The sequence below is a fragment of the Bombus fervidus genome, chromosome 3, assembly GCF_041682495.2.
Source record: "Bombus fervidus isolate BK054 chromosome 3, iyBomFerv1, whole genome shotgun sequence".
In the NCBI taxonomy this organism is placed as follows: Eukaryota; Metazoa; Arthropoda; class Insecta; order Hymenoptera; family Apidae; genus Bombus; species Bombus fervidus.
Genome location: NC_091519.1, coordinates 10,921,407 through 10,941,049, shown reverse-complemented (window position 1 = coordinate 10,941,049; position 19,643 = coordinate 10,921,407). Strand labels below are relative to the sequence as shown.

The 19,643-nt window shown below is 33.0% G+C and overlaps 2 protein-coding genes across 4 annotated transcripts in view; both read right to left on the bottom strand.

Annotated features, from left to right (window-relative positions):
• Plx (PTB_TBC1D1_like and TBC domain-containing protein plx) overlaps positions 1-16,124 on the bottom strand; it is a 36,656-nt gene extending 20,532 nt beyond the window's left edge. The window contains exon 1 of one of the 2 annotated variants that reach the window (XM_072000257.1): positions 15,838-16,124. The gene's annotated coding sequence lies outside the window, so the exon portion shown is untranslated. Of the gene's footprint in view, positions 1-12,532; positions 12,725-15,837 lie in introns of those variants that run through there. The other variant, XM_072000258.1, reaches the window with a different exon arrangement.
• A 641-nt stretch (positions 16,125-16,765) lies between these two features.
• Positions 16,766-19,360, bottom strand: Elp3 (elongator complex protein 3). Of its 2 annotated transcripts, XM_072000260.1 has the most exons (9): positions 19,186-19,360; positions 18,827-19,068; positions 18,503-18,706; positions 18,178-18,431; positions 17,911-18,100; positions 17,618-17,835; positions 17,267-17,527; positions 17,003-17,184; positions 16,766-16,911 (listed from the first exon to the last, which is right to left on the bottom strand). In XM_072000260.1, exons 1-9 carry the CDS (start codon positions 19,202-19,204, stop codon positions 16,826-16,828), a joined length of 1,656 nt encoding a protein of 551 aa, XP_071856361.1. In that variant the 5' UTR covers positions 19,205-19,360; the 3' UTR covers positions 16,766-16,825. The 2 variants fall into 2 exon arrangements, with proteins under 2 accessions (XP_071856361.1, XP_071856362.1); XM_072000261.1 differs by lacking the exons at positions 18,827-19,068; positions 19,186-19,360 and adding an exon at positions 18,790-18,808.
• Positions 19,361-19,643: the final 283 nt, after the last annotated feature.

Below are 19,643 nucleotides of genomic sequence, written 5' to 3'. Positions count from 1 at the left end.
AAATATACTTAATTACTTAAATTTATATGTAATAAATACTTAAACTTAAAATAAAGCATGTGTAATTTCAAGGACATCTATGAACAAACATTTTTCCTTTTTGCGCGCAAATGTGAAATATTATTATATAAGTCTGTCGTTCCAAAATGTCTAGAAATCACTAAGTCGTAGAATGATGATTTTAAAAACTCTATTTCAACCAGTTATTTTCCAAGTTCCTTGGAGCAAATTTACGTTTATATTTTTTATGAAAATAGATAAAAAATATGGTAACAATGCGTGTATCTCTCATTTTTGTCCAACTTATCTAGAATTAAGTGTCTGATAAACAACGATATTTCGGTTACGTCAAGCAATATATAATAATAGTGCACCTTTGATTACAAACATTCCAGAGGGGCAATTCCGTATGAAAACCTCGATAAGGACGACCGGAACGTACGTGCCTCCTTCAGACACGCGTTTGGATTTTTTTAACGCACGTGCCCGAACACTTATAACATTTTACAAGCTCGTTATTCGTAAGCAACGTGATTTGCAAGTCAAACGAGGCGCATTCGATTGGTGGAGTTTTCATTGCCTCGTTTAATCGGCCATCTTGGAAAATTTAGTTCGCTTTTGCGAAGAAAATATTATAATAAATATAATTTCTTAAATAAAACTTGCGTAACCATATTAACTACTCACATTAGAAGAAACAGGGAAGACAAATTTCAATATGCACATTGCTAATCTTTTTTTATGTGAACAGTGAAAATCGAATGCTACAAAATTTGTTTGTTGATTCATCATATGCGCTAAATCATCGGTGAAAGATGTATGTTATTTGGGATAGGTTAAAATTTATATGTTTATTATTTCTTGAAGAAATAATATGAGATGGATACTCTTCTAATAGCAGAAGATTAGTTGCCTTGTTTTCAACGATGGATTAACCTGCGGCGAAATTATTTCAAGCGGATATTATTGTTTTCATTGTACCGTGCAAGTGATCGCATTTAAGTTATTGGAAACGCCGCCAAAACAAGGAGGGCGCTAAAGTATTCTTAACTAACTATATAATCCTCTGAAATTCTTATCGCACTTTTTACTTTCATTACAAAAATGGTAAACATTATCATATTTGAATGTCAATAGAAGTCACCGGTTTTCGAAAGGTACAAATTCTACAATAGAATTCCTCTGTACAGAACGGTTATTGTTTTCCTTGTTCTACATACATACATATATTTTACTGACTGTGAGATCATTTGCAATTCAGGTAAGGTTCCACTCTCTCGTGTCTTACATTCAAAAACACACCACCATTTAACCCATCCCTAAACGTGTATACACAGTAAGACTGATGGTCTTATCTATCATAAGGGGATAAGAATAAATTAACGGAATCCTTTATGTCCTGAATTATGTCATTTATAGTCCCACTGCTGCTTTTATTCTAGATATTTCAAAATATAAATATTGTTACTATTATTACAGCACAAAGAAACATCAGAAAAGAAATAAGAATATACAGGATTACAGCAAGGATCAAAACACCTGTTACTCTAATATCTTGAGGATGAAAGATGAAAGTTGGCACAAACATCGAATTTCGAACCTGATAAACAATTGTTTTATGTATTTAGAAGCGTAGATTCGGCAGTGTTTGCTCTTCATGCTATTTCAGTAGCATACATCTTATTGATACATTAACGTAGGAGGCAGACGTCAGGATTCCAAGTATACACATACCCCTTCTCGTTATCATTCCGATTGAATGCGTGAACATGCGATGCATTAACATATAATGTTGTTGATTTCTATGTATTTATATCATGTTCGTTATATTCCGTCTTTCTTCGCTTTTAATATTTGCGTTTAATCTTGACCGATCTTGACTCTTCTAGGTCACTACATTCTTTTAATAATTTTGTTTACACAATTATTTTTACATCTTGACTGATTTTCATGTGTCAGAAAATATTTCATTTGCATTAGTCATACTTTTTTTGTAGTAATATTGCGTGCAACATCTTTGCGTTTTTCTATTTGCAATATTTATGTATACATCCTAATCAATATTTTTATTTTCTTTTAGGCTAAAAAAAAAAAGAAAGAAAAAATCCACAACAATGAAAAAGATGCAATTAACATTATCTGTATGCAATTACAATTATCCAGATCACTCTATGAATCAGAGATAGTCCGTTCATAAGACACAAACGTTGCTTTCCTTTAACTTCGACGCATTACCTTCCAATCGTTAAAAATTCGTGGTTCTAGTTACCAACCCAATATACGAAACTTTTCACGTCATTTTTAAAATTAACTTTTAACTTCCATGCGCGCGAAATTTAAATTACGATTCGACCACCTTCGTGTCAAATTTAAATTAGACGAAAATTCTACGATAGAAACGTTTTACTTTAACGACATCAAGCGACCTGTTCACCGAATCGAATTTTAATTAGACGCGTTGTTAGCGAGATCGTAAATTGCCGTCAAGAAATAGGTCCGCGAAATTTTTCCTTTCTTACATGCGAACGCGTTCGTTAACACGATACCATGTCAGTATGTCAAAGAGGCTTAGAAACTAATGGAACTGTTAATCCACAGAAACGGGAACTTCGTGGAAGAATGAAACCTCTGGAAGGAGTGCGACGCTAATGGCCATAGGGTTAAACCAAGATGGCGTGCAATCTTAAGTTCTCTTCAGTTACACTTAAACATGGTTTAAGCCGTACTTTTAAACAGTTATATAAATCCATCAATGAAAACTGATTTTAATTACAACTTGATATCCAGGCTTTACTGTTAGCTATAATCAAGTCGAAAATACTTTAATATTTTTACAAATCCCTTGATATTTTAATATTATGTTAATTTACTAAAGTTGAAAACGCTTCTTTATAAGTATTTCTTAATATCTTCATATTAATTAATTCTTTTCTGAAATCTGCAATATTAACCTCCAACTTGAAAGTCCTCCTGTATGTTATTTGTATATTTCGACTAACAAATCTAAAGTTATAACAGAAAAATGACCAGTATTAAAATTTGCGATAAAAGGTTATGTACCATAACCTCCAATTCAAAAGATTGTTAGTATGTCTTACGCTAAACACAGTTCAGGAATCCGGTTCGTACCGTTTCACATGTCGCACATGTTTTGCCCGATCGCACCGGTGTTAATGAAAAATAACAAATCGGTCGCGGAGAGGAACCGGTTTATGTCGTTGCATCACCGAACGTCGAGTATTCGTGTCTTTCGATGCAACAGCGAGTTTCATTCCAGACAATCGCAACGGTAATTATTGCACGTACCGATGTACTCGCACTCGCATCGAATCCAAGGTCTATCCCACCCCGTCGCCGTTTCGTCACAGACATTTTTCACGGTCAAATGGTGGGGAGCTTGTTAAACGTCAATTTAACGGATCACATGAGCCGTTTCAGAGTTAGCAATCGCTTTCCAATTAAATCAGCTCCTTTAGGTCATTATTTGAAACTGAGAAACGGTTGGTAGCTGAGCTAAGGAGGATTCGAGAAAACGGGACTTTAAATTTATGCGCGGGTAGATACATACGTGTAGGGAATATATGAAACGTTAATCTTGTCATAGTTAAGTCATACCGTTCTTTTTTTCTTTTTTTTTTTTTTTTACTACTAAAAGAGAGAAAGAAACGATGCATGACATTCTGGATTTTAGTAACTGGTATTCTATCAAATCTTATTGGATCTCTTGATTAATAAATTTCGATTTAGCTTTATTCTAGATATATCGATATAGATATACTGATCTAATGGATACGCGCTCTTAGCCTGATTAATAAATTTGAACCGTATAAATGTCTTATTTAATAAAACCGGTATAAATGGAATGAGATAAAAAGTGAATTTTGGTTGCGATAAGCAGTTGGTCTTGTTCTACAATACATCTATTAGAAACGCGGCTTTAGCTATAATACCATTCTCGAATTGCACTGGAACTTCCGACTAATAAATTTGAAGCATATAAATGTATTATTCGAAAGGAGTGGTATAAATAGAATGGAATAAAAGTCGAGATAAGTGTGGCTGTGATAGATACGAGTTTATGTAGGGTTTACCAATATGGCATAGAACAGTTTAACTGGTAGCAGCCGCAGTAACAGTATCCCGAGCTCTCTGGCATTGGAATGTAGTAAGAATACCAACGTGTGCCAATGAACCATGAAAGGTCCTTTCATTTCGTTGTCCTATTGTGATTGCATAATTGCGATAATTGCATCCGACAGGATCTTGTTTCAACGAGCAATGACATAGAATAGATATTTTCCATCTCTCTTGTCGTGGGATTTGATATTGATGCGTACAATAAATATTTTAGGGTATCTAACTCTTTGATAACGTAATAAAATAACGAAGAATTCAGAACAGATAATTTGGAAAATAATTATTTACTCACTGTCAACATCTTTTGCACATATAAAAGATAAGATATATATACTTTCGAGAAAATAGATATTAATAAGTGTAAGATGAAAGGGTTAAGAGAAGATGAGAAATATTAATTTACAATTGGATAAATACATACGTACTTGTATTCTGATAAAATCATGTGATGTACTCTGAATAGCATATATCTGTATCCTAATATCATCCCTCTATTTTAAGCTAGAAAATATAGTATTTAACAAATCTCAGATTGACATTGAATCAGTCCAATGATTAAAGAGTTCTGTGATCCATCTCTCTTGCTCTTAGTTACTCAAAATAGAACCTTCTGATTAACTATACTGTCAACTTCCTCTGATCTCTGTTCTTGGAAAATTATTTTGTTTGCGACCTTCTGAAGAACAGTAGTGATTTTCTGAATTGTTATACTGCTGTTTCATATGAAATAAGAAAATGCAAACCAGTGATAAAATCAGAATCAGAATCTGATAATCAGGATGATCTACCTCTTAATAACTGTGGACAACTATTACATTCAAAACTTTAAAAATTCAAAAGTGTAAAAGTATTCAAAGAACCTAAGAATCGAAGAATCGAATTTTTATATTCCTTAAGACGTAGTCTACAATTTTCATCGCATTATTAAATTAGAAAAGATAAGAACGGTATCTTATTATCAATTTCAGGTAACGCAAAATCGATGAAAGCAACGTGATTCAAGCAATAAGATGTCATCGTTATTGCAGATTGCATTCTCGTCTCGAAGAGAATGTATCAGTCAAGGACACCTCGCTCCAAAGAGGTATTAATCTTAACAATCCCTTCCGCTTTAACGAGCAATAAAGTTTGAAATAATGCAATACCTTCATCTAGCTGATAAGAATCCGGACTGATAACAGCCATAAGAAAAAAGTTCCTCAGCTCAGATTTACGTCAGTCTTAGTAATCTAAATTTTAGTCTTAAATTCATTCAAAATTTATTCAACGGGGTCGATTCTTCCTGACTTGAATTCATTAAACTGTAAGATTAATAGCTTTGATTATGTCCAGGATTCTTAATTATCAATCTGTTACGCAAAGAGCTTAATTGCAACCTCAGAAAAATATTCTACAAGGGAAAAGCATTGTATCAAAAAAGTATAATTAGGTTAATAGAACATAATTAAGTAATTTGCTTAATTACGATATTATGATAGAGTATAACGTAACTAAAATTCTAGGAAAATGCTGCTTGAATATCCCAGTAAATTTTTTTCACGTAGTTTGACCACTTTGAGATTTTATCTAAATTTTACGAGTCTACTGTAATCATCCTATTACATTCCCCCATTGTAAACAAATAGTAAAAACTACCGTGTTTTCTTGTTTCGTGTAACCGAGTCACCCCTTGTACATTAATTAAATCCCTTCCGCCAACTTTATCGTACGTACCTATGAACGGGTTATATATCTTTTTGCAACGTGGTGTGGCAAGGAATTTACATTTCTCACAGTAGGGTTCGGTACATTTGCTTGGGTTCATCTTACGTTCTATTATAACCTTGTTTCAATTTAAAATAATAGAGATTTTGTTTTTTTCATCAAATCTAAATTTGAATTCAAATTCAAAGATTTAAAAATTCGGCAATTCAAATATTTCAATATTCAAAAATTTGATTTTGCGATCAAGTATGATATCAATAGTATTGACTATGCAAAGATTCGTTTCTTACGAAGCATTATATTAATTTCTATAGAATCTAATCGATATTTGAACTTAGTACAAAGAAGAAGATTAAAAATTATACTAGACATTAGTAATAATTTTCTTATTAAATCTTATTAATTTATCAACTGAGAAACGAAGTATTTTATCGAATACAATACAACCGATAAGAATAAAGAAATTGATACAAAGAACATCAATTATATTCTGATATACCAGGTTATTCTCTTTTTCAATTATTTGAAAATATAATGACGCGAAAATAAAATAATCAACAAAACTAACCTTAAAATATTTGTTTATATGGTCTTTGATACCTATTATTGCGCTCTATTGGAATGTGACAATAGTTCGGTGAGAAGAATCGATATCGTTAACGAATCGATAAATCGGCGATAACCGGTCGAACGTTCAATAGGTTAGGCGTAGTTTTTTTTCGGTTCGTTTCCATTGTTTTCGCTACGACTGATTGTCGTGGTTTTCTCACGACGCACGGCTCTGTTTCTACGTTATTAACCCTCTTCTTTTGCCACGTCCTCGTTTGAAGCCGACCAAGTACCGTCGAGTGGCGTCTTCTAATGGCGTGTACTCGACCGCCGACAATCTTAACACGCGGAGAAGTCGTAGAAAGAGAGAGAGAGAAGAAAAAACATGTTCGGTTGCCGTGCAACGCTAATGATAACGCGCCATGCGTCAGGCGTTTTATCGGCTCTTTATTAATTTCGGTTAATCTGGTATGCTCGTTATTGATAACAAGAGGGTGAAGTTTCTGGTTTTAAACGTATTTCTTCAAAGGGGATGGTGAAAACTGAAAAGAAGAGATACAGTTAATTGCTAGTTTTATATTTGAATTTATGTCCTCTTGGACATTCAAATTTCCGAATTTTTGGATTTTTTAATCTTCTTTGAATTTCCGAATTCTTGAAATGCACGGATAGCTTTGATGTGGAATTGGTTGACGAAATATTAAACTTGCAAATTGCTCCCTGATAAAAGATCTTTCTTTTATAAAGATCGTTTCTCAAGTGCGATCTTCAATTGCATAGGATGTTTCGAAATATGTATATACTATAGATAGCATGATTGCCTTGTGCAATAAATCTTAGACGATCGTTATCAAACTTTTAACTAAGTGTATGTACAATAAAAAAGATTACATTGAATTAATCTTGATTTAAGTCACGTTCTACTATTTTAAATTTAATTTAAGCGATTTAAATAATAGAGGATTTTACTTAGATTATTTCGAAGAATTCGAATTTAAGATAGCAATAAAGAGTATTGTGACACGTAATGGGTAATTTTAACTGCCTCCTCTTATTATTAACGGAGGTACTATACATTCATCGCACAGAGTGCGATAAGGGCCAAAAGTCAACGATACAATTGACCACGCGGTCGTATGTTTCCAAGAAATGTCCTTCGAGTTATGGAACAAATGTCAGCCATCGTTTGAAATTAAAATAAGGGACCTCACTGAGATACTTTTGTTTACTGAATTCTAGTGCGTGATCATTTGATTGCTTGATATCAAAATGACCTCCACAAATTGTCACTACCGTAATCATCATTTTATTAAGACTAATACAAAAATTCGTATTTCTAACATTAAAAATTAGAATTACCATTTAAGTGTATCTTCCACAGAAATAAATTTCAAATTCGAATTTTTATATTCAACTAATTTCCCATTGCTAGAAACGTTTACTTCCACCTCATACATAACCTTAAACTTGTACAACAAAAGTAAAGTTATCAACGCGATTCATTCGATACATCTCATCCAATTACATTCTATGTATTTATTAAGAACGATGAATCTTTGCATTTCAAATTGACTAAAATTTATTTAATATAGATACGAGTTGCTTATTTTTCCAATTTTGTCGTAATACAGTTTGGTCTATCTGCGTGACGTCAAAGCTTAGAACGACAAAGTTCGAGGGAGAAGATCCTCTCTTATCTTTGTACGTTTTTTCACGTACGCTAAACATATAAATCGATTGGCCGCGTTTCAGCCGAGGAATAAATATTGTTCGATGGTTTATGTTGCACATCGTTCAAGTCTTTCGACTACGAAATGCATCCCCGCCGAAAATAGAATCACGTATCTATACGTGCATAGGCGTGAGTGCATCGTGCGCGTTACGTCATTACGTAATCGGTGCACGTGTACAGCGAATGCCGAAACGGGGGAAATGATCGAAATCCCAGCAGTTCGCGCGTGCACCCGTTTTGGCACCTTCCCGACAATCCAAGTACAATCATTTCTTGGATCACTGGGAGAAACGTAGAAGCTCGTTAACACGAATTCAACACTCATACGGCCATCGAGGCTTTTTGGGGAATAATTCGTTTTCCACTAATTTTCCTTCTTAATTGTTCACAAGACTAAAATCACTGATATTCCTGGAACATTTCTTTAATATCTGTATCTGGTTAATTCTGATTAACTGTTTATAACATGTTCAGATTTACACGAATACCACAATGATACTACACATGTTCTTCAACCCAAAAGTAGTCTCTAATAATCTCGTTGCTGATGCGACTATAAATAAATAAATAAGGGGAAGAATATGTAAATAGCTATTTGTTTCTTGAGTACTGAATATTAATCGTATAGTTATATAATGAAATTAGGAAATTAATAAAAAGTTAGTTGACCAGTTTGATTTCTGAAAGGTTCGTGTATGACAAATTCAATCTCATAGAAAAACATAGCACACGCCAGTTTAAAACTCATCTTCTAAAATTTCATTATAAAATATCACTTTTTTCCAGAAGAAAATTACCTGCGAAAACCGATTTAACCTTTCACGAGAGTACCGTCAAATATTTTTACGTACGCCTGGAGCGCTTTTTAAAAAATATTCGCTGGACGTCGCAACCAATTTCGCCATATTTTCACCCGGTTCTCAGGAATTAATGCCAGCGGTACTTGCACACTGCTTTTATTATTTTTTTACGAGATACAGAGGCTCGTAGGGTAGTGCAATTTATCGTCGTGCTCTGTATATTACCGGCCAACGCGTAACTTATGGCGATTAAAATATGTCACGCGAGATTACATGCTCCTGCGTGCTCGTCTATACTTGCCTACTCTCGTACGTGTTGCACTTGAAAATATTTTCATTTTGTAACGTTTATCTCGGCTTCCTCTCGCGATAAAAATAGGACATTCATTCCATTTCTGCGACTACATATATATATATACATAGAAATATTTCTTAATCCACTGATAAGCGGTTATCCAGAAATATCAAAAAAAGAAATGTCTATTTATCGACTGAGAAATTTTAGATTTAAAGATGATCTGTACAAATGTTTATAAATGTGATAAGTAGAGATATAAATGTTGATTTATCTCCGTAATTATGATAATACTAGTGATGTTGATATCAGTAATTTGTAAATAGTTTACTTTTTTATCGGCAATTTTACAATATTAATTTTCTCGAACATCGACTGATGTCATCATAATATCGGTTGAAGAAATCGTTAATGCACGCAACCAGTATTCGTAAAGTTATGAATAAATACGCTCGATTAATACAATACCGTTACCACGATCTCATGACGACCGCTGAAACATATGTGGAAGTAAATATCTTTGAGGAATTCCAATGTCACGTAACTACGACATTATAATTTGCTATATATCAGCAGCTCTATGGATTAAATGCAATGTAAGCACACTGTAAAGTATCGATAACTTTGCACAACAAGCGATCAACATGGCGCTCCAATTTCGTCACGGAATTAAAGTTTTAGATCTGTATCGACATGTATCGATCTGTGTCGAGCAATTGGACAGCGTCCATCGATCTTTCAATACATTTAGCACATCGATTCTCAATCCGTGTCCCCTGGACAAGATAAAAATCGGTGATAAATAACAATGATATCGAAACGAAATTATTTTTTTAAATCCACTTCAAATTTTTATGCTCTTTCGAAATACACAAAGTGCTCCAAACTTTTCTTTTTTATACTCGTTATAACATTTCACAATGTTTAGATAGAAGAAATTGGAACACTCTGTATACAATTCTATCCGGATTCTTATTTACCTTATCGCCATAATATTGAACACATTTAAGAATTTAATCTGGATCCTATCGCGCAATTAGACTAATATTATATCTACTAGTGAAATCTTAGAAGTCAGAAGTTACAGGTTATCCGTACTAATAAATTCTCTTACATAACAGCAACAAGTTTGTTAATGAAACATACGTAGTTCTGCACAAATAAATTTTATAACTTACAAATCAATTGTAACTTGTCAATTTAATAATACCATTAGTTGATAGACCTAAAATACACATATAGACAGTGTGTGCCAAACATAGAAATATAAAGATAGAGTACGCGAGTCATATGTTACGAGTCATATGTGTAAGTGAATACGATACGGGAATAGAAAGAGAACGCTACATAGAGTCCCCTTCTGTCCTTGTCTAATCAGGCATGTACACTAACGACACTGACGCCGCTCGTTGATCGGTGTTACATATATATATTTACTGTATACGAACGTGTATGCGTTATTAGACAAGGACACAAGGGGTCTCTATGCACCATTTTCTTTCTATTTCTACATCACTTTCACATGCTATACATGTATATATATCTAACGCGGTCTCTCTTTCTCTTTCTAACAGATATTCGTTCGAAATAGATAGGAAAGAAAACAGAGATCTCGTTATTTATCTCTATCTTTCTTTCAAAGAGGTTCATTTTCTCAACACGTCATTTGCGATCTATTCTTCTTATCCCTATGGTTTGTGTAGTAAAGTGATATCAAAATAAAAGTCAAACGCCGGTGCATTCTAATCGGTGTTGATACAAGTTTCTTTGGCTTTTAAATTCGAAATGACCGTTATTACGACGTTCACGGTGAACGGACGTAAAGTGTCTCCAAGATGGCGGTTCTTTGCGAACGTCATTCAAACTAATCTCCTATTAATTCAATCTAGATTCCGTGGTACGCGATACTATACGCTTAAATGTAAATCCACGAAGCTTAACAAGAAATTCATGGTCAACCAGGAGTGTCCCACTTTCCGGCAATGTTCAGCGCACATGTCGACGTGGGCGTGCAAGCATAACACCGAACATTCCTCGTAAGCGCAGCAACGCGTAGCGCGCCACTTTGCCGAACAAAGATGCAAATTCGAGAATTGTTGCACATAATACGGCGCGAAGATCCTAAGAGACTTGATAAAACGAAATAAACGGCGCAAATAATAAGTCAATCGAGGTGCTTGTTTAAAAAAAGACGGCGAGAATTTGCGATGGCAATTTTAAATCAACAATTTTGCGATAAACTTGTCGAGGCATATTAATTATTGTAGATAAGATATTCAATGAGGAAATTATCTATCTATACTTCCTTACATAAGAATCGACCTGAAGTAGGTAGATTATTTTGTTTACGTATTTTTATGTTTTAAATACTATCGTGGTGAAAACAAAAGGACCTTTACCTATTATAGATAATAAATTATTCATAATGCATATAAAAGATCTTACAGTATATACATCTTTATACACTGTAGAAAGCATAAGAATAGAATTTTATAACGTATTTATTAGTATATTAGAATATATTTCATTATTATATATTGTAATAATATAAGGTATAAATACTATGCAATTTTAATATGAAATAAAACAGAAAAGTGTGAATTTTTTAGTAGTCGCCATCTTTCGGTATTTTTAGCTATTACGAGAGATCGTGTCCCTGACTGTGTCAATACATTTGGACAACACGGCGTTGATACATTTGGTAACACGAGCATACACGTTCCTACTAATTGCCTTGCAATGTTACATCTCGAAAATTGTATGGACACATCGATCCCTTATCTGTCAGACATGTAGGCGTACGAACTTGATACCAGAAATTCTCGGTATAAGCTGCCATGCATATAGCGTATTATTTGAATAAATAACGACGCGATAATATAGGCGTATGTTTGCTTCGGTATCCATTATGTGCTTTTATTAGTCAGTATCTATTTATTACAATATTCATCGTGTTAACGTAACAAATACAAGCAAAGTTTCTCTTTAATTAATTAGATTAAAATTAATAGATAATAATAGAGTAAGATATATCTTTTTTTACAATTATTTCCTAAACTTTCACTTATTTTCAGTTCACTTCCAAAAAGGAGCGTTTAAGATGACTCAAGATGATTCATCCGGAAGAGTGGTTGGTTAGTAACGCGAAGCAGCGTCTGCGATTTTCGTCAAATTTCTCTAAATATACCAATTTTCAACGTGATCATAAATTTATGGAGTATTAATGTCCAAATCGATTCTATTATTTCTATATCTATTATCAGTCATGTTGCCAACTAAATGTTCCCATTTTACGGTAAACGGTTCGTGACTTACCTATACGACAGTTGGCGTGGTACGGTGTTTCTACAAAATAGTATACACGATATTCCCGATGAAGTTTCGCGCGGATCCTGGAACTACTTAATGGGAACAGTGAAAACACACAATCACTAGATCACTATCCGATAACTTCGCGAAGTTCACGAACGGATCCGATGCCATTCGTGTGACGGGAGCTAATGGTTGCGAGATGATACCCGTAACGATCGTTAAGGACAAACTTAATAATAGTAGCCGGATATTTACTATAGATCGCGAGTCGTCCAATTGGCCGGTCGGAGACGAATTCATGACTGGCGGCCACTTTGTGAATATATCGCGAGCATCGAGCCAAAATCGTCGGACGAAACACAGATTCACGGCCTATGAAAGGGTATGATATACACATGATATATACTGTAAAGAATGGTAACGTACTCATATAAATGCAAATATCTTGTAGATACGTATACTTGCTAAAGTATCGGCACCTTATCGGATCACTTAAAGAAAGTAGGATACTTTTAGGGAATCCCGAGTGTCTCTATTCTACATCGAGTATGGGTGAGATAATGGTATTTACACATTTGTTTATTTTATATATAGTGATTCGTGGAAATATTTGAGTACTTACAATAGACAACTTTGGTGAATATGCTACATAATATTGTAATATATATTATATGATATTTATTAGTATATTATTCACAATCTTTGAAACCTTAGAAACATTTTAATGAAACACAGTTATCATAAATAAAATTTCAAATTAATTAAATAATGTATATAGAAGTATAGTATATATATTTAACATAAATAAATGCTTCATAAAAAATTAGTATACAGAATGAATAATTGCTTCAAACATACATATAATTAACGGTAAAGATGGCTTATTAACTCAATGAACTGTAGTTTCTATGTATAGTTAAAAATATATTCATGATAATTATAATTATTACATTACATGTTTTATTTAATATACTAATATATATAAACGTAGATACTCACCAAAATATTGTTCAAATACTTTTATGAGCCAATGTATAATGCGTTACTGGAAAGATGATTAGTCTTGGGATCTGGTATATAATACCAGAGAAACTCATTTCACAAAGTCAGTTTCAATAAATGGTGGGATTAGCGACGGTCAGTTAACAAAGCAAAACCCTGACCAGTTAACGTAGCACTACTGTACACTGTATACGGTTGCGTGGGTGCAACCTGTGCACGCACAAGGGAATTACCGCTCGCCTGGAACTGCTCTTGTCGTGCTTCTTAATCGGCAATTAAGATTATGCAATCTTCGAGATAATTTATTGTTTGAAATGTATCTAATTAAAATAATGACGCGAGTAACATAATACTGATGAAATTACGTGATTATATTGTTAACATGACGATAGGAATATGTGAAGAAAAGCTGGGGAAATTCTTATACTTAATTATTTAATTAATTTAAATCTCTAGGATTGTGAGATTTTATCCACTTGAATGATTTGATATTCAATGATATTATTGAAGGTTTTGAGAATTTGTAACTTTCAAATTTCTATAGTTAATATCATAATGCAATGAAGCAAATTTTTATTAATTCTAGAGTGATATATACATTGTAATTATATAGTTCAAATATAACTCATACATACTTGTCTATTTCTTATCATGGTAACAGGAAAAACAATATCGTGATATAGAACATGCTTTTTCTGAAATAGATAGGAAAAAATAGTTGAAGAACAGACGAAAGTAAAGATTCTATTGACATAATTTTATCGGTAAATTGGTAATTTACCGATATTACATAGAATAGATAAGAATAAATGCCTATGAAAATTGGAAAATTTATAATTCTTATAAATTTAACTTCTTTGCTGATATTCCAATACAACAATGACGTAATTAGAGTATTATGACACTAGAGGTCGTCGAACTCGGTGCATCACTTTCCACTTGCACATTGCTTAACTGAACATTGCAAAATTGGGACTATGCGAATAATTTCCCGAAAATTCGCATTAAAGAAGTTAACGAAGCAAAACTTCAAAAAAGAAATCTAATATCTCTCGTTTTCATCGGTATTATTAGAATTCCGCGAATATGTAACATGATATGACATGAAATATTTTCTCTGTCGATAAAAAAATCTACTTTTGAACGAATACAATATGTCGTTTACTTTATCGTTTACTTTATGAAAACAAATGAAACAGTTTTGACATGGATAAACAGCTTCGTAAAAATATATATCGAAAGAAGAAAAACAGAAAATGTAAACTATAGCCTTTCGAATTTTTGTGACTTGTATATTTTAGATTGAATTTTTGAGGTTTTAGATTCTGTAAGTAATAAAACGCAACAAAATAAAACAATTTTCCGCGCAAGGAATTCTGAGGAGTTCAGGAAATATAATCGAGTCTCGCGGACGTTAAAAAATATCATGTTAAGTAACTTTAATTGTAGACGTAATTTATTGGTCGAGCAAGCTCAAGAAAGTTACTGTTGCGTTGAAAACGATTGCTTTTTACTTTACGAATGTTGCCGATGTTTCTTAACGACATAACCTTTAGAACTTTACCTATCACAATAATTTGTGAATAATTATTTGATAAATAATTTTTATGTAGTAAGAAGAAAATTACAAAGTACACGTAGAAATTCATTATGGAGTTAAGATAACGATGTTTGTTTACATAACAGCGTAACGTTGTTCATGGTATAGGTTTGGTATCGACATAACTCGATTGTGACTTTTTATGCAAATCAGGACTTCTGTGAAATAATTCTTTTAACAATTCTGTAATTATTATGGAAAGTAATTTATTTAACAAATATTCTGCATGGGTTATCAGCGATACACGCGGCTTGGTGACAAATTACAAAATTGAAGCAGCACGAAATTTATTAAATTCGAAATTTTCCAACTGAACTTCATTTATGTATCTGTATTTATCATTCTATTTGTACAATACAAAATTCTAATATAATATTAAACATACACAAGTTCATCCATCTATTAATTGCAGATATAATGCAGTAACATATAGACTGCAGTTATTTATGCAACTTTATATTTTGATAAACAGTTACAAATAAAGAAATGGAACCTAAACAGAATCTACTAACCACTAGATATTATAATAAGTACTCTGAATATTTAAACATATTTTTCTGTATTATGTGTATTCTGACACCCTTACATTTCTTACGAGTGTGTAAAAATCCGCAGTCTAGTAATATTACAAGGAATTAAATTTTTGAATGTTTATACATCGGCGGACCTAACCTAAATTTTAATCAATGTTTGCCATTTCACTTACCCCTATGATTTGGCGCCAGGATAATACCGCTTTCTCTGTAAACGCCTGGTCGTCCTGTTGTATTGACACAAATGTTCTAGCATCTACCGTTCACCGACCCACTCCTTCCACGACATTCTCGCGTCGGCCGCGCAAACGTTCAAGCGTCGGACAAACACGCGATAATTCGTTTTTACCGAATTGCGCGTTTGCGATCGACTTCTATCTGAAGAAATGCACATTACAAGGCAGACCGAGCTCAGACAACGACGTTCACTGATCGACACCGGTGTCACGAATGCGACTTGCTTTTGTTTATTCTCTTCGAGCGCCGTCAGCAGGTGGCGCGCGAGAGAGTGGGGGAAACTATTAATAACAATCGGTGTTTAAATCTGGATATCGAAATTATATTTACTTAAATCAGGCTTTCAGTACCATGAAAAATTTTTATTTGTATCGATGTTTAAATTAGAGCTTTTTAATAATTTCAATACTGTGAAAATTCAAATTATGGCAGCAGTTGATTCGATTTACTCGATTACTTAACACAGTTATTGAGAAACATAAGAGTGCGTTTTTTAGACACTGTTGATAGTGAGCAGCACGTGTATAAATATGGGTTTTGATACGTTCTTCCCATACTTGACCTTGTCGGTATCCGACTATATATCGTGAATCAAAAACAATAAATGTCTTGTAACTTCTATATGCATTTTCGAATTGGTTTCAAATTTTGCTACTGTAATAACGATAGTTGTCTCATTACAGTGCTAACGAAATTAAAAAAAAAAAAAAAAAAAAATGTCGGGTAATGCACATAATATACTCATACAAATTTTCTGTAGAAAGTATTCAAATACTTTTATGAATCAGTGTACTGTTAAGATCACAAATTTAATGTTTGATCGATAATCGGTTGTTCCAACGTTTTCTAACAAAGATTTCTAATAAAAGAGAAAATATTATGCTTGTTGTTTTTTCTTCTTTTTTATTATGAAGAAAATAGTATTTATTTGCAAGCTATAAGCATCTTTGACATGTATGGACCATCAAGTTCGTATCCCATTTTCCGATAATAATTTCTTGTCCCGACACCTGGACAGAATTATATACATCATAATAATAATAGATTTATGATAATACTTATAGTATTTATTGTTAAGATTATGAAATGTAAGATCTGTACCTGATATGACAGCAAGTTTATGAGATCCATGTTCCTCCCTCGCTATCCGCTCAGCTTCTTCCATTAATAACATTCCAAATCCTTGATGTTGAAATTTTGTAGGATCACGAGCATTTACTGGAACGACGCTACCATACACATGAAGTTCTCTTACTATTGAGCACCTGTCTTTAAGTTCTGGTCTGTAAAACGTATCTGATTTAATATAATCGTATTCCAATACTCATATATATATCATATATAATTTCTGTAATTTTACTTTACCTAAACGTATCGCCCGAGCATTTTCTTAGCCTTAATAAACCAACCAAAATATCTTGTGTGGGATCTTCATAAGACAAGAACGTTTCCCACCCGCCATTGGCAACATAATCACGACGTATAAGTTCTACTTCATAAGGCTGTATTTTGTGATGGATTTCTTGAATACCAACTTCTCGAGTTCTAACATCGCGGCAATCAGTTCCCAAATCTTTCATTCTTGCCAATGCCAATTCGCGTAAATTTCCGTGTTCCACGCCCGAACTGCGTATTTCAAAATTAAATTTAATCTAAATAGAAATGACCAAAATAAACCAAATAAATAAGGTGTAAATGTAGTATAAATAATATTACCTGACCAAAGGCATAGGTATATCTCTCTGTACACGATATACACGAGTCCAAGGTGGTATCAGAGCCAAAATTCGAGCTATAAGATCTATTAAAACGCTCGGTGGATAGCTTTTGTATCTTCCTGTCTTCCACAACTCATATAAGCCTGTACCACGTATAACTAATGTTGGATAAATTTTCAGACCATCTGCTCTGAAAGCAGGGTTTTCAAAGAATTCCTAAAATATACATAATTTCTTTGATAAATAAAAAAAGTGAATAAGGAATGTTTTAGTAATACAGTTATAACTCACAATGAATTGGTTAACATCCCTTTCAATATCGACATTCGGTAAATCTGGCATCATATGTGCTATTACTTTGAAACCAGCATCCTTCGATAGTTGAAAACTCTCGCACACTGCACGGACTGTGTGTCCTCTGTTAGTATCTCGTGCTACGTCCTCATATACAGATTGAACTCCAATCTCTAACCGAGTACACCTGTTAAATTTGTTCGAAATATGAGTCTAAGGAAATTAAAAAATATTTATTCATGTAAATTATTATAATACATGTACCCATAAAGTAACATGTCGGAAAGATGTTTTTTAAGGCAATAATCAGGACGCGTTTCTATAGTAATACCAATACACTTTGTACGACTTCGTTCAGAAAATTTAACCGCCTCGCTAACATTACTGCTTACATGACCAGATAAAGCATCATGTAAGTTTCGAATAAAATAATCTCTGTAATCTTCTGGCAGAGACATGAAAGTACCGCCCATAACGATAAATTCAATTTTATCTACACTGTGTCCCAATTGCTTCAGCTGCAACAGTATTTTATGGTTATTATTTAATGTTTCTTATATAAAAGTAGTTAATAAATTCCTAACTTCACCTGCTCCACACGATGCCTGGTTTGTAGAAATGGATTATACCTGGCTCGAATAGCTCTCATTGATGTAGGCTCATAACCAGTATAAGACTGTGTGGAATACTCAAAATCAGAGTCAGGTCCACCAGGACAATACACACAAATATTCCCTGTCATGTTGATATGAGGACATCTGTGAGGTTTACACATTACAGCCACAACAGCTATCTGTAAAGACCAAATTATTCACTGAATATATTTTTTACAACAATTTGAAAAGAATGTTGTTGAATTTCTATTAAAGATTTTACATTGCAATTATAATATAGTAATAAATTAAATACTAACTCCACTGGCAGTCCTAATAGGTTTTGCTTTTAATTTTGGTACTAATATATTTCGTGCATCAATAGGTACAGCTGCTATAATATCAACTAATCTTGGTGAGCTTTCCAAGCCATATTTAGAAGCAATTCGAGTTTTTAATTTATTCAGATCAACATCTCTGTTTTCATCATGCGCTTTCAATAATTCTTGTATAATTTCGCCAATAGTTATAACCATACGTTCTTCCTTACTCTGTTCAAATTCTAAAATTAAATACACATACACATATTTAATAAAATAGTAAAACTATTTCTTCTATAAATAGTACTGCAAAATGAATAATCATATATTAACTATTTTTGTGCAATAATAATATTTACCTCTTCTTTTCTTTACCATTATGATAGTTGTAAAGAAAATCTTCCAAGATCACTAATAATGTAATTATTACTTTTTTTTGTAAAATATAAACACTTATTATTGTTAAATAAGGTTCGATTTCAAGGTTATATTTGGTGACAGATACACTTTTCGGCGATTGAAACTTAACTAAGACCATGAGAACTCAGTCAATAAGTTCATGTATGCAGTGATCTATATCGCCACCAGAGGGCTCTGTAAGGAAAGTACTAAAATTAATCTTGGTTTCAAACCCATATTATTGTCAATTAATCGTTATGATGAATTTAAGTTTCTTTATATTTCGGGTATAAAAAGATGATAAAAAAGACATGTTTGGTATTATAACATCATTTTATTAGATTTAAATTGAAATCGGTTATAAATTATGGTGATGAGTTTGAATACTAGGACTAGGACAAATGGTTCTCGCTGCTCT

Bases quoted from the DNA above. Each gene is read 5' to 3' on its own strand.
- Elp3 (XM_072000260.1), bottom strand. The intron at 17,836-17,910 runs GTGAGTTATAAC...TGTATATTTTAG, and splicing joins GGGATGTTAACCAATTCATT to GAATTCTTTGAAAACCCTGC. The intron at 17,185-17,266 runs GTAAAGTAAAAT...TACGTTTTACAG, and splicing joins TGCTCGGGCGATACGTTTAG to ACCAGAACTTAAAGACAGGT.